A 24336-nucleotide genomic window follows, 5' to 3' on the forward strand; every position below is an offset into this window, starting at 1 on the left:
AGGATCCTGTCTGAAACCTTGGAAAGTCACTGCCAGTCCTCAGAGGAAATAATGAACTAGACTGGACCAATGGTCTGGCTCAGGTTAAGGACCTTTCCCCCTATGTTCTAACAATTTGATTAAATCAGCACAAATTAAATTTGCATAAGACTACTAGCCCCTCCTACATGAAAGTGAATGTTCCTGCGTCTCATATTACTGGCATGCCATCAGCAGTTTTTAAAAATATGTATATAGATTAAAAAATATTGTTAAAGTATTGCCTGGTTAACTGGAAATGCTAAAGTTTTTAGCTGATTAATTTTTTTTTACATTTATCACTGCAGCAATGTATTAATCATGCATTGCAGCCCTAATTGAAGCTCTTTTGGCTTTCCTTGAAATTCACTGAATGTTTCTCCTTACACAGGAGCTTCCCAGTTTCGTCTGGTTTTTCTTTTTCTTTCAGTGGGAAGTGTAGTTCTAAGACGCATCAAGTCTTCGCTGCCCTGATCCCAAACAGGGCATTTGGCTCTAGGGGGAAACAGGTGACACCATCAGCACACTCAATGAGCAAATAGAATCAGTGCTTCCTACAGCTGCCATGGAAATGTCTAAACCCCAACTTCCAGAAACCTTATTAGATAACTAAGTTCTCATTGCTTCCATGCGAGGATCCTCTAAATTCAACTTCAGATTTTAAATTCATCACATTTCACGGCAGTTCTAATGCTGACATCCTATTCCTAGCAAGTGCTTCAGTCTTAAGAATGTGTATTCTTTCTTTGGCGATCACTCGTAGCCGAGTAAGATTGTCTTCCATCAACACGGTTTTAACAATGAGTCCATAAGTGACTGTGAAGGCCTATTCTGGATCCACATGTCCTTCCACAGTGGGGACATTGGTTTCCAGGCGGGAGATGATCACGGTGTGGATTTGCCAAGCGTGCCCTCCTCTTAGCACGTTTCTCCCTTGCGTCCTGAGTTTGAGTGTCTTCAAAGCCCATGACACCTTTGGTAAAGGCTGTTCTCCAACTGGAGCACTCACAGGCAAGTGTTTCCCAATTGTCAGTGTTTATACTACATTTTTTTAAAAAATTGCCTTGAGACAGTCTTTAAACCTCTTTTCTTGACCACCAGCATCATGCTTTCTATTTTTAAGTTCAGAATAGAGTAGTTGCTTTGGAAGATGATATTCAGGCATCTGCACAACATGACAAGTCTAACAAAGTTGATGTTGAAGAAGAAGAAGAAGAGTTTGGATTTGATATCCCGCCTTTCACTCCCTTTAAGGAGTCTCAAAGCGGTTAACATTCTCCTTTCCCTTCCTCCCCCACAACAAACACTCTGTGAGGTGAGTGGGGCTGAGAGACTTCAGAGAACTGTGACTGGCCCAAGGTCACCCAGCAGCTGCATGTGGAGGAGCAGAGACGCGAACCCAGTTCCCCAGATTAGGAGACTACCGCTCTTAACCACTACACCACACTGGCTCTCAGAGCCATGTTGAAGAATCATTGCTTCAACACTGGTGATCTTCTTCCTGTACACTGACATTAGTTTGCTCGTCTTCCCAAGTGATGTGTAAAAGCGTATTACACTGAGTCAGCCAACTGGTCCAATTGAGTTCATTATTATCTACAACTTGGGTTTCCAGCCATATTGGACTACAATTCTCATCATCCCTGACCAGTGGTCCTGCTAGCTAGGGATGATGGGAGTTGTAGTCCACAAACAGCTGGCGACCAAAGTTTGGGGAACCCTAGTCTACATTGACTAGCAGTGACTTTCCATGGTTTCAGGCAGAAATTTCTACCATCTAGCTCTGTATTGTATACAATGACTAGCAGTTACTCTCTGGAATGTCAGAAGACTTTCCCAACCCTACTTGGAGAAGCCAGGAACTGAACCTGGGATCTTGTGCATGCTCTGCCGCTGAGTTACAGCCCTCTTATGCATATAACATATTTTCAGTACTCAAAACTATCACACTATTTTCATCACTATAACTTTCCCTCCTCCATTGTGTGTCTCTCTGTGTGTGCTTGTTTCAGTTTTGTTTCCATTCCTGGTCCCTTTGCTCCCTCTAGTGACAAGATGCTCTAAAGCAACATTTGCAGTTTTCAACATTCTGTGTGAATGTTACTTTCCCAAAATAGTTTGCACAACTTCTCAGTCTTCAGAGTCAGCTCCTAGTATTCCACCCTTCCCCGTCCTGTCTCCATTTTATTTTATTCTGTCTAATTCAAGGGTAGGGTACCTTATAACCTGAACCCTGGAAGGCCAAATTTGGCAGGTGGCCAAGACCCTTGACACACACACACATTCACAAACCCAACAGGCGATGCTGTACTTTGAAGTTCCAACTATTGGGACTTCAAATCACAGTACAGCACTCTTCGAACGTCCTTTTACTGGTGAGTGGAGGTTACATCCTAATGTTTGAGCTGTGCACACCAGTTCCTTCTCAGCTGATACCAACCCCTTCCATCAGAATACCATCATCTGTCTGGCAGGTGGCCATGGTTTCTTCTTCTTTTTAATGACCTCATAAGCCAGAGTTGACACACACACCCTGGTGCAAAAATTGTCCTTTGGGGTGGAGAACCTGGGATTTGAGGAACATTCAAACCTTCTTTTTCACTTAGACCAAGGGTGCAGGACCTCCACCCTTGGTGTAATTTCAAAAGGAGGTTTGAATGTGCCCCAAACCCTGAGCCACTCAGTGCTCCATCATCTGTTAATGTTATGGAAATTATTCAAGGGAAGTATTAGTGCCACTGTATTCTGCTCTGGTCAGACCTCACCTGGAGTACTGTGTCCAGTTCTGGGCACCACAGTTCAAGAAGGACACTGACAAACTGGAACGTGTCCAGAGGAGGGCAACCAAAATGGTCAAAGGCCTGGAAACGATGCCTTATGAGGAACGGCTAAGGGAGCTGGGCATGTTTAGCCTGGAGAAGAGGAGGTTAAGGGGTGATATGATAGCCATGTTCAAATATATAAAAGGATGTCATATAGAGGAGGGAGAAAGGTTGTTTTCTGCTGCTCCAGAGAAGCGGACACGGAGCAATGGATCCAAACTACAAGAAAGAAGATTCCACCTAAACATTAGGAAGAACTTCCTGACAGTAAGAGCTGTTTGACAGTGGAATTTGCTGCCAAGGAGTGTGGTGGAGTCTCCTCCTTTGGAGGTCTTTAAGCAGAGGCTTGACAACCATATGCCAGGAGTGCTCTGATGGTGTTTCCTGCTTGGCAGGGGGTTGGACTCGATGGCCCTTGTGGTCTCTTCCAACTCTATGATTCTATGAACAGACTCGGTTGCTAGAGTGCTACTGCAATCAAGTTAGAAAACACAAGGTGAAAATGGAATGCAATAATTTTTAAGGTGTAGGGATATAAAACCAACTGAACGAATATTTATGCCTGTATATTTCAAAGTATTATTTTGTGTTTGACTCTTTTGTAATGTAAGCTACCTTGATAGAGTTTGCTCTCTGAGGGGGCCTATAAGTCCTTTAAACTGGAACCATTCAAGGAAGAAACTTAAGAGGTGGGGCTTTTTCTACCAAAGAGCTGTAGTGATGTTGAAAGCAGTATTTCTTGAATTTCCCTCCTGACATATGGTTGTTTAAGGATTTTGATGTATATTTTTTCCCCTCACAGGGTCCTCCAGGACCACCTGGAGTCGCTGGTCCTCCTGGGATTGCCGGCCCCCCAGTAAGAAATTTTCATTCATAAAAATTAGATATCGTAAGGACATCCTTCTGCTGCTTTAGACACAGAAGCAGCCCTCATATGAGGCTGTCTTGAGTGGCAGATATTGTATGTGATTATGGGTGTCAGAGTAAAGAGGGAGATATCAGCCTATTTCAATCTTCATTAAATGTCCATTTCCTGCAGAGTTTTTCCCCCCCAAAGTCTGAAAACTTTGCATTTAAATTGCATGCTTTCCCTCTAAATATATGCATTTTTGCCTGCACAAATTTTAATGCACTTCTGCCCTAAAATATGTGGTATACCCATAAGGTACACATGTTAAAATGCACATGTCGGGGTAGACAGACTTCAGTCTTGTAGGACCTGCTTAGTTCCCCCCTCCTACAAAAAAAATCCATGAGATCCACTAATTAGAACCTGGTACAAAATATTTATGGTTGGAATAAAAAAATTCTAGATTCAGAAATAATTTGTGATTACCATATGTGAACAATCCTTCTTTGCAAAAATCTACCCCTGGTTACCCCCAAGCTTTCTTCATTGCCATAATTTTGTTGGCAGCGGGAGTCAATTTGTTACTGCTATTGTTACAGAGTTGCGAGCTAGAAACTTTTGCCAACCTTTTGCCAGCGCATGCAGATCTACCTTCTTTCCTCCCAGTATGACTTACGCTAGCTATTTCTGCATGGGTAGTTGGTACTGGGTGGCAAAAAAGATGGCACTACAACTAATTGATATCTTTCTTTTTGCTGTGACTGTTCTAGGGGCTACCAGGAGAAATGGGGAGAAATGGACTGCCTGGACCACCTGTAAGTGCTTGTGGGTTGTTTTTCTACAGAATACATTCTAGAAAACATGCATGCATTCAGAATTAGGTATATTGTAATTCTGGTTCTGGATCCTGTATCTTTTGAGTTTAGGAAAAGAAATGTGTGTGTTTCTGTGCGTGTCTTCAGGGAGGGGTAAAATAACCCCCCACTCACTTTCCCCCCTTTGCTAATAGCCTTAGAACTCACCTCTGCCAGCAAATTTCATCCAGTTCTGTCAAGTGATTTAGAAGCCTATTGGCATCGCCTTTAAATTTATTTCCAATAACCAAATAAATAAATAAAACTCAAAGCTATTAAGGCACCTAAGAAAGAGAGAGGAAACCCTGCAACTCTTTGCCATTTTGGCAGGCTTTGTATACCTAAAAAGGTGTGGCATACCATCAAATTTCATGGAATTTTCTTGCAAGTTTAAAAAACACAAGCAATTTGTTTCCCCTTCAAATCACCAGAGAAAACCTTGGTTTTTTTTTTAATGTGAGGTTCCAAATCAGACCCTAGGTGGAGTGGATAATGCCCCCAACAGCCATTGAATCAACTAGCTTTTTGAACAGCCAGAGTGAGGTTCAAATAGAATATTTTATTTGGTGTACTTCCCTAGAACTTAATAGAATGCAAACCTTCATAAAAGTTTTGCTTTGTATATGTGTGTGTGTGTGTGGTTTGTTTTACTTGTACCTTTGGCATGGCTGACATCTAGTGGTCTTTCCTAAGATTACTCTGTTAAAGCTACCTCATTAATGCAAAATGTGATCCTCCTAAACATGTTCAATTGTAGCTCTTTGAAAGGAGTAGGGAGTGCTTTATAATGTATGGCATGAATGTGTGGCCTTAGTCTAATCTATGATGGTTTTCATGTCTTACAAAAATCACCTGCATTTCTCCATTTCTTTTATTTTGGATTTGTGGGTTACTATTGTTTCTCCTGGCTATGCTGCATTTATCTAAGTTTTGTTCCCTCTCTCTTTTTAGGGTTTACCTGGGAAACCTGGCCTGGATGGCTTACCTGGGCTGCCTGGCTCAAAAGTAAGTGAAGCTGGTGTAAAGTTGCTTTGCCTATCCCTGGCAGAGGGAAGACAAGCCTCTGGTGTGATGGTCAGAGTGTTGGACTATGAGCTGGTAGACCAGAGTTCTAATTCCCACTCTGCCATGAAGCTCACTGGGGCACGCCACCATCTCTTAGCCTAACCTACCTCAGAGGGTTCATGTGAGGTTGAAATGAGGAGGAGGAGAACCATGTAGACCACCTTGAGCTCCTTGGTAGATAGAATTGGGATATAAATATAATTAAAGAAATAAAGAAATAAAATAGCATTCTTTGCTAGATTTCCTTTACTTTTACCTTTTTACCATAGATCTACTGCATCCTGACCTTCATATTCTTTTGGATCCTGCTATAGGATTACCTCTTTATTCCCCCACACCTTATTTTTTGTTGTTGGAATGGGTGGTGGGTGACTCCTTCCCACCTGCTCCAATAAACCTTCTCCACTCCCACAAGAAACACTGGGGGGGGGGGGAGTTCTTCCATCAGTCAATAATTTTTATTCTACAGCAATGTTGGTAAGCTCTTATGCTGGATGTTTATTCAAACACATCTGTTTATTTTGCTGACTTTTGCTTGCATGGCCTACAGGGAGAACGTGGAGAAAGGGGAGAAGAAGGATTTCCCGGGAAAATTGGTCTGAAGGTAAACAACAACAACAACAACAACAACAACAACAACAAAAAACACCATTTCTTGCAGCTGATGTCGGCTGCATTTATTATCATCTGCTCTGCTCTCATGATCCAGTCAGAAGTAACTAACTCCAGGCTTGGGTTGAACGAAACACCCCCCTGTTCGCTGGTCCCACCCCCCAAAGGACTTAAATTTGCCTTGGCTCAGCAAGTTGACCTGGGATGAGCAACTTATGCTGGCATATAGTTGGCTGAGACATCCCAAATTATTATTATTATTATTATTAGGTCCTAAAATTACTGCAGTATCTTCAACTGGTTGTTGTTGCGGGCTCTTCCGCAACAGAGAATGGAACCAAGAACAACTCATCGTTCTTATCATTCTGCAAGCTTTTGCTTAAAAGTGAAATGGAATTTTAAGAAATGGGAGAAATTGGCTGCCCTGGGTAAACCTGTTTATTTGATTTCACTTTTTCCCCCTAGGGTGAAACAGGAGAGCCTGGACGCCCTGGACTAGTGGGAGAGAGGGTAAGTAGAAAAAAATCCCTTCAAACCATGGGAACAACAAAGCCAGATTAGAGCAACTTCGTTCTAGAGCTGCAGCTATTGGAGGCAGGGCCTTCTGGAAAGTTGTTTCTGTTACTGAAGCAAGGACCCCTTCAAGGCATTTTACAGAATCCATTGTGATTTCCACAACATTTTTAACTGGAGTCCCCATAGAATTTGTCCAGAAGCTCAGCATGTGGATGTCTGAAAAGAGAGTGATGTCAGATCCTGCAAGGTGGGGTTTGGCAGAAGCAATCTCTCCATGAGCTGGTTCCAATACTCTTTTTTTCGTCCATCATAGGGTGAAGCTGGCCTCCCAGGCTCACCTGGTTTGCCGGGACAGAGAGGAGAGAAAGGAGATCAGGTATGCCGTGTGTGTGTGTGTGTGTGTGATTTTTATTAAATTTTCTCTTTTACAATTTAGAATATTCATTTGAACAACCTTAAAATATCAATGACTTCCCTTCTTCTCTTTCCATGGTTCATTTTGCATAACATAAACCCTTTCATATTTTTCATAAACTCACCCATTCAGTATTCCATTATCACATCCATCAAAACTTATTTACACTGTTGAATTTATCTTAATGCTGCCAACATTTTCAAGTGAACACATTTTCCCCCCAGATATTCAATAAACATTTTCCAATCTTCTTTAAAAGTATGTTCTTCTTGTTCTCTTATTCTATATGTTAGGTCCACAAGCTGTGTATATTCCATCAGTTTAAGTTGCCATTCTTCTTTAGCTGGGACCTCTCTCGTTTTCCATTTGGGGGCTAATGAAACACAAGCTGCAGTAGTGACATACACAAATAGCCTTTCTAGACACCTGGGAATTTTCATCTGAATTATCCCCAACAAAAAGGACTCTGGGATTTATTTATTTTTTGGAAAAGTGCTTTTCAACATTTTTTTCAATTCATTATGAATTGTTTCCCAATACTCTTTTACCCTTTTGCAGGTCCACCACATATGAAAGAATATTCTTTCATAGCTATGCCATTTTGAGGTGTTTAGTCTGGATTGGACCTTGAAGAAAAGGAGAGCTCCATATTAAATTTATTTGGGCTATCCTTACTCTCTCCCACAACCTAGAATGCAGCAGTCGAAGCCAAGAAAATGGTGGCTTTTTAATGTTTGCTGTCTTCCTCTTGATTGACTGTCAGTGCTGCAGTTGAAGAACTTTCCATCTGAATGTTGAATTTACTGCCACCAGTTGGCCATTTATATTGCGGCAGCAAATACGTAGCGACTTTTGTTTTTGTTTACTCTGACAGAAAATGTCTTTGCTACTCAACACAATAAAAAATAGCGATAAAAACAACAACAACAGCAACAACTGCATTTTCTTCTGTTCCTTTGCAGGGTGAAAAGGGAAGATCTGGACTCCCTGGTTTCAAAGGTGAAAGAGGTGACAAGGTGAATTTTAACATTTGAGGGATTTTATGTTTATGAAATATTTGTAATGTGACATTGGCCAACAATAAGGAGAAGGGTAAGATTTTGGATGAAGGAACTTGCTAGAGTATAACTGAGTAAGCTCAGGAGAGGGACAAGGAAGATCTGGTCTTTGAACCATTGTTTGCATTCTTTGTGTTAATTCTTGTACTGTTTAGTTATTTATTTATAAATGTATTTATGTAACACCCCCCAAAACAACAACACATCAGTGTGGTGTCCAATGCAATAAAAACATTTTAAAGCAAAAACGTTTTAAAATGGCTGGCTACTCAGGGGACATTTTGAGTAATTTCATAGACTTGCTGGAGTGTAACATAATGGGAATGTTGCTAAACAGCCCAGCCCCCTTCCATCCATCAGTTTTATCCAAAACACATACCCCAAAGATGGGTCTAATCTTCCATACCCTCCAACATTTCTCAAATGAATAGAAAAAGTGGGACATTGCGGGATCAAATCAGAAACCGGGACAGCTTCTCTAAATCCGGGACGTCCCTGGAAAATAGGGACACTTGGATGGTCTGGTCTGTTGGGAATCTGAATACGTGCAGCTACTCATACAGAGTCAATTAGGTTTTGGCAGACAGCCAAGGCAATGTGGAGGAGTAAGTCTGCCTGGTGATACAGAGGCATGGAGACAGCTCCATGATTGGTCAAGCTCTCTCACGGGAATAATGATTAATGGCCTACTAACTGGAATGTGTGTTAGTACGCGTTTGAATGTAGGAGTTGTGAGTCGTGTATGAGAGAGCTAGCTAAAGATCCGTGTTCTGTTCTGTTCCTGTAAGTAGTCCACTGTATATAATAAACACCTAACTACAAGTTCCTGGTTCCTGCTTCGTCCATCCTGTCTGCAGCCAAGTTGCCAATTGCTATCGTGAACTCTGCGTTTACTCTGCTAGGTCTGGCTAAGGTCCTGCAACTACTCAGAAAGTTGCAAAACACCAATAGGTTTTGCCAATATGGTCTTCAAAGGACATTAACCCAACACCCTCACAAAAAAAGGACTTAAAAGCATTGGGTAAAATTCTAAGATATTAGCCAGCATTACAAAAACAAAGCTGAGCTCAGGAATAACATAATAAAAGGGCAGAAATCAACATTTACTCCATCTTCTTAAAGATATTCCATGTTTAGGCCCTGAGATCTTCCTTGGAGCTGGAGAATTCTTTAAGATGAAGGTAGATGAGCTTTCAATCTTGGCCCCACTGTGGTCCTAATCCAAACTGGAGGAGGGACATGCTCTTTGCTCCAGGAGGGAAAAAAACCTTCAATTTTCACTACCTATTATTTTTCAAAACCATTCAATGGTTTGATTAACACCCTGTCTAGTATGGGCCTAATCTGAACAAATGTCCTCTCTGATGAGCTAGACTGGAGTGGTTGTATCCCACAGGAATTGGTTTTGAGCTGTTTGTCAGTGTGACTGTTCCCTTTTGAAAGAAAACTATATGAAAATGATGTATAGATGGTATATATCACTAGTACAGATAGCAAAAATGTACAAAACCAGGTCAAACATATGTTGGAATTGTAAAGAAAAGGAAGGGACGAGAAGTTTTAAAAAATTGGGAAATGATATATAATGAATTGAAGAAAATGTTTAAAATGACATTTAAAAAAACAAACAAACCAGAAGCATTTCTGTTAGAGATTGTAGGACAAGACCTGCCAAGGAAAACAAAGAATTTATTTATGTATGCTACAACAGTGGCAAGAGTCTTGATAGCACAAGGATGGAAGAATGAGGAAACCCCGATGTCAGGGAACTGACATCGGAGCTAGAGGCGGAGGGAAGGCTCTCAAATGATGCTGGAGATGGGCCCAGCAGGGAGAGAGGCAGCTCCGCAGATGGGGAAGCAAATCAGCGCAACACCAGGGATATAGAGGGGCTGATGGGGGAATCGGCGAGAGGGCTCCAGGACTCTTTACGGGACACCAGCTGGAAGAGCACGGGTCCTCCGCTACCCACACCCACCCTGTGCAGAAGACTTCCACGCAGAGAGAGTAGGAGGAGACTGGGTGTCAAACAACTTTTATGTTGGAAAAGATTTAAGAAACGCCCACTGACGGATTCTGCTAGCGACTGAGGCAGCCACGAAGTGAAGGGCTGCCCAGACTGAAAGGTTTAGCAAGGCAACAAAGCCTGGAGAGGCGGCAACTTACGCACGAGCAACCCATACACATTACACCCGACAAAGAAACTGATGAGCTATGCAGAATTGGCTAAATTGACGTACAAACTGCGAGATAAGGACAACTGTGACTTTAAAGAAGAATAGGAACTTTTCACAAATTACTTAGAAAGACAACAAAATGAATTTGACTCCTTGGCAGGCTTTGAATAAACATACACACATTTATCCACAGGAATGGATTTTGATCTGTGTGTCAGTTTCCTACTTTTACACCCTAAACCTCTGCTTACTTTTCTAGGGAGATGTCGGTCCTGCTGGTCCCCCAGGCTTACCAGGGACAGTAAGTAGCATTTTTTATTTTTTTTAAAGAGCCCAGAAATGGCAATGAAGTGGGCTGTAAAGGGAATTAGTCTAATACCATTTTTGGCAGTTTGGAGAGGGACTGCTACCTTGTAAGAGACATGCAGTGGTTTTTTGTGCTGCAGTCTCCGGAAGCGGTGGTGCTGAGGGACTGCCTAAGTGCTTATTATCTCAGCTCGATCACTGAGATAACTGCAGGAGTTGTCGATGGTTGTCCTCCAAGTTGGCAAGGCGCATTTGACATCAAAAAGGAACAAAGCTTCTGATGTAGAATATTCTTTCAGCAGACACCTTCCGGTTTCAACCTTTAAATGCTTGCTGATTTTTTTTCTTCTATTCCACCAGGTATATGCAGGCAATTTAGAATATATATTTCCATGGTGATTAGTTGGTAATCTGCGATTTTAAAAATGTATGTGTTTTTATTATACAGTGGTACCTCGGTTTACAAACTTAATCTGTTCCGGAAGTCCGTTCTTAAACCGAAACCATTCTTAAGCCGAGGTGAGCTTTCCCTAATGAAGCCTCCTGCCGCCGGTGCCCTTCCACCATTCAGATTCTGTTCTTAGACCGAGGTAAAGTTTGCAAACCGGGACACTACTTCTGGGTTTGTGGCGTTTGTAAACTGAATCATTCTTAAACAGGGCTGTTCTTAAACCAAGGTACCAATGTATATAGGAATTATTGTAATCCACTTTGATAGTATTAATGATTACAGAATTTTAAATAATAGTACAGTGGTACCTTGGGTTAAGAACTTAATTTGTTCTGGAGATCCGTTCTCAATCTGAAATTGTTCTTAACCTGAAACACTACTTTAGCTAATGGGGCCTCCCGCTGCCGCTGCGCTGCCGGAGCACAAATTCCGTTCTCATCCTGAAGCAAAGATCTTAACCCGAGGTACTATTTCTAGGTTAGTGGAGTCTGTAACCTGAAGCGTCTGTAACCTGAAGCGTATGTAACCCGAGGTACCACTGTAATAACAAAGGTGCACGCTGATGCACAAAATCCTTACTTTGTGCTGTTTTCTTGAACCATAGGTTGATTTCCAAAGTTAGCAGAGATCACAAATCATTATCCATTTGTTACCATCAAAATGTAAGCATTGATACATTTTTTTTTTCTTTTGCAGAAATCTCATTTTGTTTTCTTTGTTCTCTTTCTAGACTTCCCTGTTTACTCCGCATCCCAGTCGCCCTGTAAGTGTCACGCCTGATTCTTCTGCCTTGTCGCTCTGGTAAATTAAAGCCGTTGTGCCGTTAAGGACAGGCTGCTACACAAAACATCAAACATGTGGTTTAATACCACTTGCAAATAGCATCTGCTGAAGGGTGGGTGGGTAGTTGGGACCAGGACTGCAGCAAGAAAGGAGGGGTATTTAACTCTTTCCATCCCTGCCACAGTTCTATGTGTGGTCTGACCATTGCAGAATAAAGGTAAAGGGGCCCCTGACCATTAGGTCCAGTCGTTGCCGACTCTGGGGTTGCGGCGCTCATCTCGCTTTATTGGCTGAAGGAGCTGGCATACAGCTTCCGGGTCATGTGGCCAGCATGACTAAACTGCTTCTGGCGAACCAGAGCAGTGCACGGAAATGCCGTTTACCTTCCCGCCAGAGCGGTACTTATTTATCTACTTGCACTTTGACGTGCTTCGAACTGCTAGGTTGGCAGGAGCAGGGACCAAGCAACAGGAGCTCACCCCGTCACGGGGATTCGAACTGCTGACCTTCTGATTGGCAAGTCCAAGGCTCTGTGGTTTAACCCACAGTGTAGAGTGGTACTATCACTTCCATTGATCTGGACACTATACTTCTGTTGTTGCACTCAATCAGCCAGAGGGAACCAGGTTCACAAAGGTTTCTATGCAGTGTATGGCAGGAAGGTTTGGCTTCGTACTGCGCTTGGCAAGCCTACTTATTTCCGGTGTTTTGGTCTTTGTTTCTTTTTTAGCAAACTGAAGCTGTGTCTTTTCCGCAGCTCTTTTCAACCCACCTGAAAACACAGATCAAACTGTGCAATCAAACAACTAAAAGGAGAGAATATCACACAAGCTTCCGGAGATTAATTGGCAGCCTGCGTTTCCATGGCGACAGTGGCCTGCATTTGCAGTTATTAAATAATATCCTTCCCTTTAATTTAATTAACCCTCAGCGTTGCACTTGGAGCAATTTGGTTGTTTAAGATGGGGTTGCAAGCTTGAAACGACTTTATTAATATTTTCCCAAATGAGCAATTTGAATCGGTAAACTGAAGAGAGAAGTTCATTATCATAGTCGCTTGTACTGCGCTGTCATCTTTCTTTCATCCACTAGGAGGCAGCAGAGAGTCTTCATGCAGAACTGATGCTCTCTTCAAATCTAATGCTCACATCTGCCTTAGGATTCAGTCCTATTAATCAGCATAGGAATATAGAGAACTGCCCTGTTCTGAGTCAGACCATTGGTCCTCCAGATCTTCAGGCTGCAGACATTCCCTTCCCCGCCTATAGATACCAGGGATGGAACCGGGGACCTTCTGAATTCAAAGCAGAGATGTGATTACCACTGAGCTGTGGCTAGTGATGGGAGAAAGATTCAGTTCAATTGACATTTAAATAGAAACTTGCCTAACTTGCAGTTCTGAAACAATACAAGAACCAAAACCATCACTCAAAATTCAAACTTATCTGAATTTTGCAATTTAGTCCTCCAGCCAAGTACCCTGTCCATGAATGCATATATTATGTTAAAGGTTGCATGGAAAAGAAGCAGAAATAAACAAATAACATAAAATTATACTGCATTACAGTGCAATTGGACACGGGTGGCAATGTGGTCTAAACCACAGAGCCTAGGGCTTGCCGATCAGAAGGTTGGTGGTTCGAATCCCTGCGACGGAGTGAGCTCCCATTGCTCAGTCCCTGCTCCTGCCAACCTAGCAGTTCGAAAGCATGTCAAAGTGCAAGTAGATAAATAGGTTCCGCTCCAGCTTGGAAGGTAAACATCGTTTCCGTGCGCTGCTCTGGCTTCGCCAGAAGTGGCTTAGTCATGCTGGCCACGTGACCCGGAAGCTGTTTGCGGACAAACGCCGGCTCCCTCGGCCTGAAAGTGAGATGAGCGTGCAATCCTAGAGTTGTCCGCGACTGGACTTAATGGTCAGGGGTCCCTTTACCTTTACCGTGCAATTGCTTTGCAAAAAGAAAAGATGCATATTGGCAGAAAATAAATGCACTTAGATGAATTTTCACGAACACTTGCCACACAGAAGTTGCATCGCTGTGCTGCACATGGAAGGTTGACCATTGTGCACAAAGGGATTTGCACCCACCGCTCTCGTAAGTGTGGACCTCACAAACATTCTCATACTTTTTGTTCCCAGGGAGAACAAGGGCTACCAGGTGAAAAAGGTGACCGTGGAGAAAGAGGTGAACCCGTAAGCACATTGTAATCTTCTCGCTTTGCTTGCTATAAGTACATCAAAAGGTTGAAAAGAGCTATTTCTGTTGTGGGGCATGCTACAAATGTTTGTTCAGCGGAGGGAAAACCTGGGAGTCACCTGAACAGAAGAACTGATGGGATGTGACTTTTGTAGACATCTCCCTCCTTCTGACTCATTATGCAAGATGTCGATTTGACATTATTCCTGTGATTATGGGAGCTGTGTATCTGTATGCCTACTAAAAGCTGCAAAATGTGTGCAGGTGCACATTGCTTATTGCATCAACTTTAAATTTGTATATGAAGTTTCTAGTCTTCATGAGGTCTGTATACAACATCAGGTAGCTGGGAGAAAGGGACAGCTTCACAGGCAGGTTTTTCATCTCCCATTTATTATTATTATTATTATTATTATTATTATTATTATTATTATTATTATTATTAATTTCCTGCCCCTTTGCTCTCATTGTTCCTTGATAACTAGCCTCTATTACCTCCTTTCCCCCCTATGTTCTTCTTCCCAGTCCCAGCTAAGAAATGACTTATTAATTCACACTATGGATGGAGGAGGCACCCCTGAATTTTCACACAGATGGGAACACGTCCCAGACATATTATGCACTTTTCTGGATTCTGCAATGAAGTTTCTCTGTGCACAAAAATGTGTATCTTACTTAAAATCTGTGTTCATGGTGCATATTTTGCAGATAAATGCACTGAAAAACCTTGTGCATATTTTACATAAAAACGGGCTTTTGTGTTTACAAGAATGCATGCAAACCCTTTGCAATTTCAACGTGGACTTTTTGGGCAGACCTACAACCGAGCGCCAGGACAAAATTAGGCTGCTCAGTCCATCCCTGTGTGCAACTCGAGATGTTAGAATCCTAATGAATTACTGAGGTTTTAAATGCAATTAGGAAGAATGAGGCCTTTACGTTTTTTCTAACTTGATTTGTGGCACTTAAAAAAGAGGAGGCTACTGCTTGATCTCTGTATCGTTTCCATGGGCCTAACATGATACTTAATTTCCCTTGAGAAAAATCGCATATATAACGAGGAACATTTATGGTTTTTTACCTTTCTCCTTTCCTTCCAACAGGGAGAACGTGGCATTCCTGGTAAAATGGGGCTTCAGGGACCTGCAGGGCCACCGGTAAGCCAGAAAAGCTGGATCTCATTAATAAGTAGCAAAGCAGCTCATGTGTGAAAGTCGTAATTCTGCTTCTTTTGATTTTTTGATATTTTTTTTTGTTAGAGCAGCGCTGGTTCCAGGCTATTTTGCACTCTCGGCAAGGCTAACTGGTTGTGCCCACCCCCATTTTATTTTATTTTATTTTGCTAATTTCAATTTTCAAAAACAGGTGTCTTCTATATTAAAAAGAAAGAAAGCACAACACTTGAAACTGCAAGAAAATGCAGGGATAAGGAACACGGCTATTTTTTTTATAAATGGGGTCATCTTAATAGATGGTCCTGGATGCAGGCAGGCTCTCAACCTGCCCCCCCCCCACCCTGGCATGGGTGGAGCAATCACACTTACGCCAGGGTGGCACCTCAATCACCCAGGTCTATTGCCCAATCATTTCAAAGGGTGATAGTGGGGGAAAGTATAAAAGCAGCCGTGTGACGTGTGCCAGGCTCCTGCTTCGCGTGGCTGAACACCCGCCTACCCTCCCTTTCATTTAGATCCTTTGGCCTTGCTTTGGACGTTGGTTGGTTGCCCGGCTTAAGTCGGGGACCGGGTAGGAATTTTTTCCATTTGGCAAATTGGCACTGGCCACTTGGTTTTTGCCTACCTCTTAGCAATCGGCACAACTTTGTAAGGTTTGGCGGTTAGGCTTTAGCTTATGGTGAATAGGGGAGGGGAGGTCGGTCAATGCCTGCCCCTCCAGTTTCAAGGGTATTCCGTTAAAGGAATCCAGGGACTGGATCCTGTCCGAAGTCCGCTTGAAGGGTGAGGGCCAGGCCAGGCCTCTGGGAACACCAGGGGAGATGCAGGCGGGTTCCCCCGAAGCAATTTCCCTTTGGGTGGTTTACCCTTATGGACTTCCTGCAAAGCAGACAAGAGTCAGATATAGTCTTACCATTGCCTAAGCCAATACCGCTCTCATTCCTGTAATCAATAAAGTTGTGGCCAATTTTTTGCCCAAAAAACTTAAACAAAATATCCGTGTCCATGTGAATTTATTTATCCTAATGGGGGGTCGGCTTGAGGGTCTTGCCACGCAACCTTTCTCAACTACAGCAGAAAACGTTTTAGCACTCCAATCGTTTTGAATAACCTTGTGAATTTTGATGTTAAAGCTTCAACCTCTTGAAAGTTTTCATTTCAGGCACATCAAAATCTCACTTTGCATGCCATTTTCTTTGCAATTGCCCCCAATTCCTTCAGGTCAAGTGCTGATGCTTGGGCATAATCAGTTGATACAGTTGCCAAGCCAACTAAGTCTCTTTTGCAGGGTTGTTGAGCTTATGTAAGTTGTTATAAGTTTGAGCTTTGAGAAACTGTGTTCACCTGTTGCCACTGACATTGGAAGTGTGGGGAACATCCTTCGAGCGATAAAAAACATTAGCTGCATTATCCGGGAGTTTTTGTTCTAGTATGAAGAGAAGTACTCCTTGTGGCAGGGACACGGGTGGCGCTGTGGGTTAAACCACAGAGCCTAGGACTTGCCGATCAGAAGGTCAGCGGTCCGAATCCCTGCGACGGGGTGAGCTCCCGTTGCTCGGTCCCTGCTCCTGCCAACCTAGCAGTTCGAAAGCATGTCAAAGTGCAAGTAGATAAATAGGTAAAGCTCCAGCAGGAAGGTAAACAGTGTTTCTGTGCGCTGCTCTGGTTTGCCAGAAGCGGCTTAGTCATGCTGGACACATGACCTGGAAGCTGTACGCCATCTCCCTCAGCCAATAAAGCGAGATGAGCGCCACAACCCCAGAGTCGGCCACAACTGGACCTAACAGTCAGGGGTCCCTTTACCTTTACCTTTACCTTTACCTTTACTCCTTGTGGCAACACACATTTTGTAAGTCTTTATGCTTTTGCTGTATGTTCACAGCCCAGATCTTCAGCATCAATATCTTTGTTTCCATTGTGTTCCAATGATTTTTTCGAATTCTTGCAGCCTTAAGCATGTCTTCAGTAGATTTTTGGGTTGATACCGTATATATTACACAGAAAGCCAAATGGGGAATTACTGTATCTTGTTGTAGCTGCTGGAATCTCTCTTTAGCAGATTGTAGGGCTATGTCTAAGACAGTACAGTACTTTGATTTTCTGCTTTGAATCTTGTGGTGCTGCTTCTTGGGCCTGAAAAATTCCATTCCTTTCTCAAAGTTTGGTAGTGTTTCCAGCTCATTTACACTCTCAGTAGCACATATTGAAACTTGTTTTCAACTCTCACCACACCTGCAGCCCAGAAGGTAGTTATCGGTCACTTGCAATTGGCTTGCAGCTAAATTTAAATCAGCTATCTTGTTTCGATATGGTGAGCTTCCCCATTCAAGGAGAGAGGAAGAAGGGAGACTCGGTTGACATGGAACTGGGTGAGCCAATTCTGTTATTGACAGTCGGTAAAAGCTCCTTGTTGAATCTGGCATCCATAGAGGGGGACCTTATTTCATGGGCTCCGATGATGAGGCCTTAATCAGCTGCCTTGTGCAGCTCAGTTAAATGATCAGGGTTTATTATCTTTTCCGTGAATTGAAATGGAAACTATGTCCTTTGTTAGGGGAGCAGGTTTAGCAGCTGTCTTAGCACCTGCTTTCTGAGCCGGCTGCTTTTGTTTTGCCTGGCTCTCCGAACAACTTGGTCCCTTCTCCCATCAGACTGAACCCTTGTTTTCTTGTATCTGTAGGGTATGAAGGGCCAGGAAGGGGCACCAGGGGGCCCTGGATCACCAGGAGAGATTGTAAGTATTTGCTCTGCTTTAGAAACTCTTTTTGCTAGATAGTCAAAAGAGCGTTAGAAATTCATCTGTTACATACGAGCAACTTCCCTTGAGACACTCTGCTGGCGGAGAGGAGGTGTTGAGTCATCCAAACAGTAGGAGTCACCTTGCTCCAAATTCAATAATAATAATAATAATAATAATAATAATAATAATAATAATAATAATTAATTTATTATTTATACCCCACCCATCTGGCTGAGTTTAACCAGCCACTCTGGGCGGCTCCCAATCGAGTGTTAAAAACAATACAGAATTAAATATTAAACACTTCCCTAAACAGGGCTGCCTTCAGATGTCTTTTAAAGATAGGATACCTGCTTATTTCCTTCACATCTGAAGGGAGGGCGTTCCACAGTGTGGGTGCCACTACCGAGAAGGCCCTCTTTCTGTTTCCCTGTAACCTCACTTCTCGCAATGAGGGAACCACCAGAAGGCCCTTGGCGCTGGACCTCAGCATCCGGGCAGAACGATGGGGGTGGAGACGCTCCTTCAGGTATACAGGACCGAGGCCATTTAGGGCTTTAAAGGTCAGCACCAACACTTTGAATTGTGCTCAGAAACGTACTGGGAGCCAATGCAGATCTCTCAGAACCGGTGTTATGGGGTCCCGGCGGCCACTCCCAGTCACCAGTCTAGCTGCCGCATTTGGGATTAATTGCAGTTTCCGGGTCACCTTCAAAGGTAGCCCCACTCAAATGAAATTCAGTTCTCAGGCAGTTCAAGCAAGTGTTTCCCCCCACAGAAAAGTTGCTGGGCCCAGTCTAGTGGGGACCTCCTACCCAAATCCCCACTGAAATAAGCAGGATCTGGGTCGAGCTCCCATTCATTTCAAGAGGGCTTATCCCAGGGAAGTTTATGCTGGATTAGACAATGGGCCAATTCATATTATTTTGACATGGTGAAATCCCATCAAGTCAACTTTCTCCCAGGATGAAGCAGTGCGCTACTGTGCATGATATCTAAATGGCTTGGGACCTGGGTACCTTAAGGACTTCCTTCTTCCATATATTCCTTCTTTCATGCTCCATTCAATGTCTAAAGCCTTCCTCGGCCTTAATGAAGTGTGGCGGAATACTGCTTGAAGCAGGGCCTCCTATGTGGTGGCCCCTATCCCATGGAATGCTTTGCCTGGTGAGATGCAGCAGGGCCCGACACTGTGGTTTTTGTTGTTGTTAAAACATGCCTGTTCAGAAAGTCTTTTAGTTGAATGTTTCTCTGGCCATTGTTTTAACACTGTTCCCTTTGCAGTTGTGTTTTAAGGTACATTGTTTGACATGTGCTGGGGTGGGAGGCTAAATAGAAATGTGATTATTTTTAGTAAATAGCAGTCACTTTGGAATTGACTGGTGGCTGTAATGTTTTGAACTTGTATGCCATTGTTTCTTTGAATTGTTTCTTTCTATACAGTCGTACCTTGGTTGTCAAACATAATCCATTCCTGGTGTCCGTTCGACTTCTGAAACGGTTCAGAAACCAAGGTGCGGATTGCGATTGGCTGCAGGAGCTTCCTGCCCTCAGTTGGAAGCTGTGGAAGCCATGCCGGACGTTCAGCTTCCGGAAAACATTCACAAACCGGAACGCTAACTTATGGGTTTGCGGTGTTCATGAGCCAAATTGTCTGAGTGCCAACGTGTTCGAAAACCAAGCTACGACTAATGGCAAATGCTTTTCCTCCATGTCCCACTCTCCCCCCCCCCCCGACTAGAGCTGATCCGAAAGGTTCTCCCTCATTTAAGATGAACATTTTTAATTTGAAAATCAAAATTTTATTTGAAAATCAAAATTTATCCCAGTCTACATTTTCACTGTGTTTTCAATGCATTTTCAGTCTGTAGAAAATTCATTTCAAATAGCAAGTGCACTTTGTACTGAACCTGGCAATAGGATTCATTTTATACCAAATTTGGATTATAAATATATATTTTTTTCTTATTTCAAAAGGGTGCTCCCGGACCTGCAGGCCCCCCAGGGCCACGAGGCTTGCCTGGAAATGTGGTATGTATTAGGCATAACCATCAGCTCTGGGTATATCCTGAATAGCAAGGGAATTTGGATAGTGATTAGGAATGAGGGGAAGATTCAGTTCAGGTGGCATTTAAAGGCGAATCTCCCTCATTTGCACTTCATAGAATCATAGAATTGTGGAGTTGGAAAAGACCCCAGGGGTCATGTATTCCAACCCCCTGCAATGCAGGAAACAATGTGTGGACCGAAACACAGTCATCCTTCAAAATCTGCGCTTCTTCAGATTTTGCAATACTCCAGCCAAGTAATGTGTATAAGGATGTGCATATTCAGTCAAATACAAAAATAAAATAAAATATATTTATATGCTTCCCATCTGACTGGGCTACCCCAACCACTCTGGGCGGCTTCCAACAAATTTAATCACAGTAAGACATAAAACATTAAAAACTTCCCTATATATTACTGAAGATAGCATACAATATGTGGTATATTAGGTGTAATTGCTTTGGAAAAAGATGTGTACAGTGGTGCCCCGCAAGACGAATGCCTCGCAAGACGGAAAACTCGCTAGACGAAAGAGTTTTCCGTTTTGGAGGTGCTTCGCAAAACGAATCTCCTATGGGCTTGCTTCGCAAGAGAACAATGTCTTGCGAGTTCCTGCTGGTTTTTTTTTCCCTTCCCCCCCTTTTCTAAGCCACTAAGCTGCTTATCAGCTGATCCAATCAGCAGATAAGCCGCTAATAGCGCTAATAGCGCTAAGCCGCTTATCAGCTGATCTGATCAGCAGATAAGCCGCTAAAAGCCTCTAATAGCGCTAATAGCGCTAATCCGCTAATCCTTCAATGGGCTTGCTTCGCAAGACGAAAAAAACCGCTAGACGAAGAGAATCACAGAACGGATTCTTTTCGTCTTGCGAGGCACCACTGTATTAGGAGAAATTCATATTAAAATAGTAAGGAATTTTATAAGGACTTTAAAAAAAATCTAACTTAGGTAGACATGTGGGGAACCAAATTTAAAATGAGAAAAATGCAAGAAATGAGAGAAAGCAAGATCGCATTCACACTATATAGTTAAAGCAATATCATACTACATGAATTCTCTCAATGATTTCCCGTATATCTTCCTACCACAGAAGGCTAACTGGTCCATTTTATTTTTCTCTACAGGGTGTACCCGGAGATCCTGGCCGACCTGGAAATGATGGCCCCAAAGGAGAAAAGGTACAAAACTGCTTTCTGGAAAACATGCCTGTCCAAAGCGTCTCTATAGAAAGAGACCACATGTTTGGTTTACTTACAAATTCTCCAAATGTCAGGTTCATGTGTTATTCCATACAGCATTCAGAAAATGCTGCACAGACAGTAAAACTTAGTTTCATTCCAAAGTGGTGAAAGTTTCTATATTATTGGTGAAGGAACTCAAGAAAGGCTTGTGAAAGCCATGCAGTCTGAGCTTGGAACAACCAGCTGAGATTTCTTTACATGCTGAGCTTCTCAGGTAGACTGAAAGCAGAACAAAGGCTTGATTACCTAGTCCCTCCCCAAGGTGAGCTAAGCCTGGCAGGACAGCTTACTCTATGATTTTAACCCCTTCATGCATTAATTATACTTAAGCATACTGGTTATATGAGGCTGGTTATCCCACAGTCATATCTTTTGCAGGGAGATCCTGGAAAAGAAGGGAAGCCAGGAGCACCTGGGCCTACAGGTGAGCCAGGAGGTGTTGGAGAACCTGGATTACCCGGCAAGGGTCGAGATGGCGATAGAGTAAGTCTCACTTGTAAACTGCATGCGCAACCAAGTAGTTAACAATTTAGGACTGAGTGAATGTCTCTTGCTCCATTTCTTTTTGTTCTGTCGATCATCATCCTGTTCTTCTGCTTAGTATTCCATGCCTTGTCTTTAGGATGAACTGGGAAAGTTTCAAAAATCAATTTGGAAATAGATACACGTATAGTTTTCTGCAATTTTCAGTTCGCATCTCTCTCTTTTCAAAAGCACGTTATGAAACAGTACCAAAAAAACCCATTGTTGATAAGTATTGTGCAATGGCATCAACATTCCTGTTTTCACAGTGATTTATTCAATGAACATATATACTTGTGCACACTGCTAACCTCTGAGATAGGGGGCTGGGTGGGCAGATGTTGTTGGACAGCAATTCCCCTCAGCCCCATTCTGGGTGGTCAGGAATGGTAGGAGCTGTAGTCCAAGATTTTCTTTTTCTTTGGTGTGTGTGATCCCATAAGGAAAGCAGAAATCAGCCCCATGAACTACAGTTTAGCAGAAGTCCAAACTTAAATGTGGGGAAATGGCAGCTTGCCAACTAAGTACTTTATGCAAAATAAGGCACTGGTAATTCATGATGGAATCCTATGGATGTTGACTCTGCAGTGAGATCAACTGCATTCAATGGGGCTTACTCTGTAGTATGTGTGTATAGGATTGCAGCCTATAAAAACCAGTCTGAAATTTGGAAGGAAAGAATTTATTAAGTGTCTCTAACCTCAGAACTCTGGACCTTTATAGTAGGATAATCAAAGGAAGCAGGAAAAGGCTACATGTTCACAATTGCTAAAAGGAGCCTTGAGCAGTTGAGGGACCAGAAACCTTGGATGTGCAACTCAACAAACTTTCTGCCTCCTTTCCCAAAGAGGTCAGGCAATTCCTTCCTTGGTGCAGTAATATGCACTTGAATAATTCATGGCTTTTACAGGCCATTGCCTGTTGTGTCCTCAAAATAACAAATAAAGTCAAGTGGCACCACAGAAAAGAGTTCATTAGCAAGTCCTGCTTGGTTCCAAACAGTGACTGAGCAAAATGGCCCCTTTTACGTATATTGCAACCTTCTCCAACTGGGGCCTTGTGATCTCCCATCATCCCTGACCATTGGTCATCCTGTCTGGGTCTGATGGGAACCGCAGTTGGAAACATCTGGAGCACCAGGTTGGAAAGTCCAGTATATAGTCTTTGTCAAGCAATTTTGCATCTTAATTTGCAGCTACCTGCAAGTGACAGAGCTGAAACAATTTCCTGGGTGAAGACCTCCACACCTGAAAATTCTGTTTCTTTTATAATATACCAGCACATCTGATATTCTGAATTGCTTCCCCTAACCTGAAAATTCTGTTTCTTTTATAATATACCAGCACATCTGATATTCTGAATTGCTTCCCCTAAACAATATCAGGCTTTTTTAATTATCCATCTTTCTCACCCGCTAGTCCTTTTAAATTTTTGCTCACATATGAATCTTGTGATCCTCACACACTTGAGTAATAACATTTTAGGGCAATCGTAGTCTGCTGTTGGAATGTACTTCTGCATCCAGTTTAAATAGTCCTCCCCCCTACACTTCTGGGTTCTGGGTAAAGAATAATTATTATAATCTTCATTATATAATCACCAGGGAACATAACTGAGTTTTGCTATCTCTAAGAAGAACAATGTGATAGTTGTAGGCGCCATTTTCCTTTTCTGAAGACTGGTTTCTTAGACATTTTCATCTTTCTCAGTTGGTGACATTTACTTTATAGTTCCATCTATTTCTAGGGAGAAAGAGGACCACCGGGTTTGCCTGGACCCTTTGGGCAGAAGGTGAGTGCTTATTCTTGCCATTCTGTTGCATTTGATCATTACAATAGTGTTAGATCTTCCCAAATGGACATTCTTGAGGAGGCCTAACTCTTATATTTTCTCTCTCATAGGGAGATCGAGGGGCTCCTGGAGTTCCAGGTCAGCCAGGAGATAGGGGGGTACCAGGCATCGGACTTTCTGGACCACCAGTAAGTACCAAGCATGCTGCCCTCTGGCCTATGATACAACACAAATATTTGTCAATGGCTCCTTGGGCTGTAGGACTTGTATGATCTGAGCCACCTGCCAGAGGTGGTTTTAAGGTGTTGCATCCATTGTGGCGGGACTGGGCACTGCACTGCAGAGGGTGTGGGAATTTTCAGGGAGGCAGGAGAGGATATATTGTTTGATGATATCCTTCCTAACTTGCATTAGCAAGTTCTATATATTAGCAGAGTTTAAACATTCCCCTTTAAACGCACAGCGGTTTGATTGTTGCAGGCTCGTGGGAGCCTCTCCATATAAGATTCCTGGTAAGATCCCTTCTTGTCCCTCTTAAAAAGAATAGACACGGCAATCTTGTTAAAGTCTATATAAAAGTAATTTACTCACATTTATTCAGTTCACAGTTGGATCCCTGAAGGCAGACTTAGGTTACAAAAGTATATATATAAATGTGGAATTATCCCATAAGGGAGTTAGTCCCAAGTGACTGCC

The 24336-nt window shown here is 42.7% G+C and overlaps 1 protein-coding gene across 1 annotated transcript in view; it reads left to right on the top strand.

Annotated features, from left to right (window-relative positions):
* COL22A1 (collagen type XXII alpha 1 chain) overlaps nucleotides 1-24336 on the top strand; it is a 185145-nt gene that overhangs the window by 123211 nt on the left and 37598 nt on the right. The window contains exons 25-41 of the mRNA XM_083516504.1: nucleotides 3643-3696; nucleotides 4461-4505; nucleotides 5496-5549; nucleotides 6160-6213; nucleotides 6687-6731; nucleotides 7051-7113; nucleotides 8115-8168; nucleotides 10647-10688; nucleotides 11875-11907; nucleotides 14065-14118; nucleotides 15226-15279; nucleotides 17978-18031; nucleotides 20015-20068; nucleotides 21211-21264; nucleotides 21706-21810; nucleotides 23596-23640; nucleotides 23751-23828. Of these exons, the coding sequence (XP_083372630.1) occupies nucleotides 3643-3696; nucleotides 4461-4505; nucleotides 5496-5549; nucleotides 6160-6213; nucleotides 6687-6731; nucleotides 7051-7113; nucleotides 8115-8168; nucleotides 10647-10688; nucleotides 11875-11907; nucleotides 14065-14118; nucleotides 15226-15279; nucleotides 17978-18031; nucleotides 20015-20068; nucleotides 21211-21264; nucleotides 21706-21810; nucleotides 23596-23640; nucleotides 23751-23828 (942 nt within the window). The remainder of the gene's footprint in view (nucleotides 1-3642; nucleotides 3697-4460; nucleotides 4506-5495; nucleotides 5550-6159; nucleotides 6214-6686; nucleotides 6732-7050; nucleotides 7114-8114; nucleotides 8169-10646; nucleotides 10689-11874; nucleotides 11908-14064; nucleotides 14119-15225; nucleotides 15280-17977; nucleotides 18032-20014; nucleotides 20069-21210; nucleotides 21265-21705; nucleotides 21811-23595; nucleotides 23641-23750; nucleotides 23829-24336) is intronic.

This window comes from Podarcis liolepis (genome assembly GCF_965112155.1).
Source record: "Podarcis liolepis genome assembly, chromosome: 8".
NCBI classification, from domain to species: domain Eukaryota; kingdom Metazoa; phylum Chordata; class Lepidosauria; order Squamata; family Lacertidae; genus Podarcis; species Podarcis liolepis.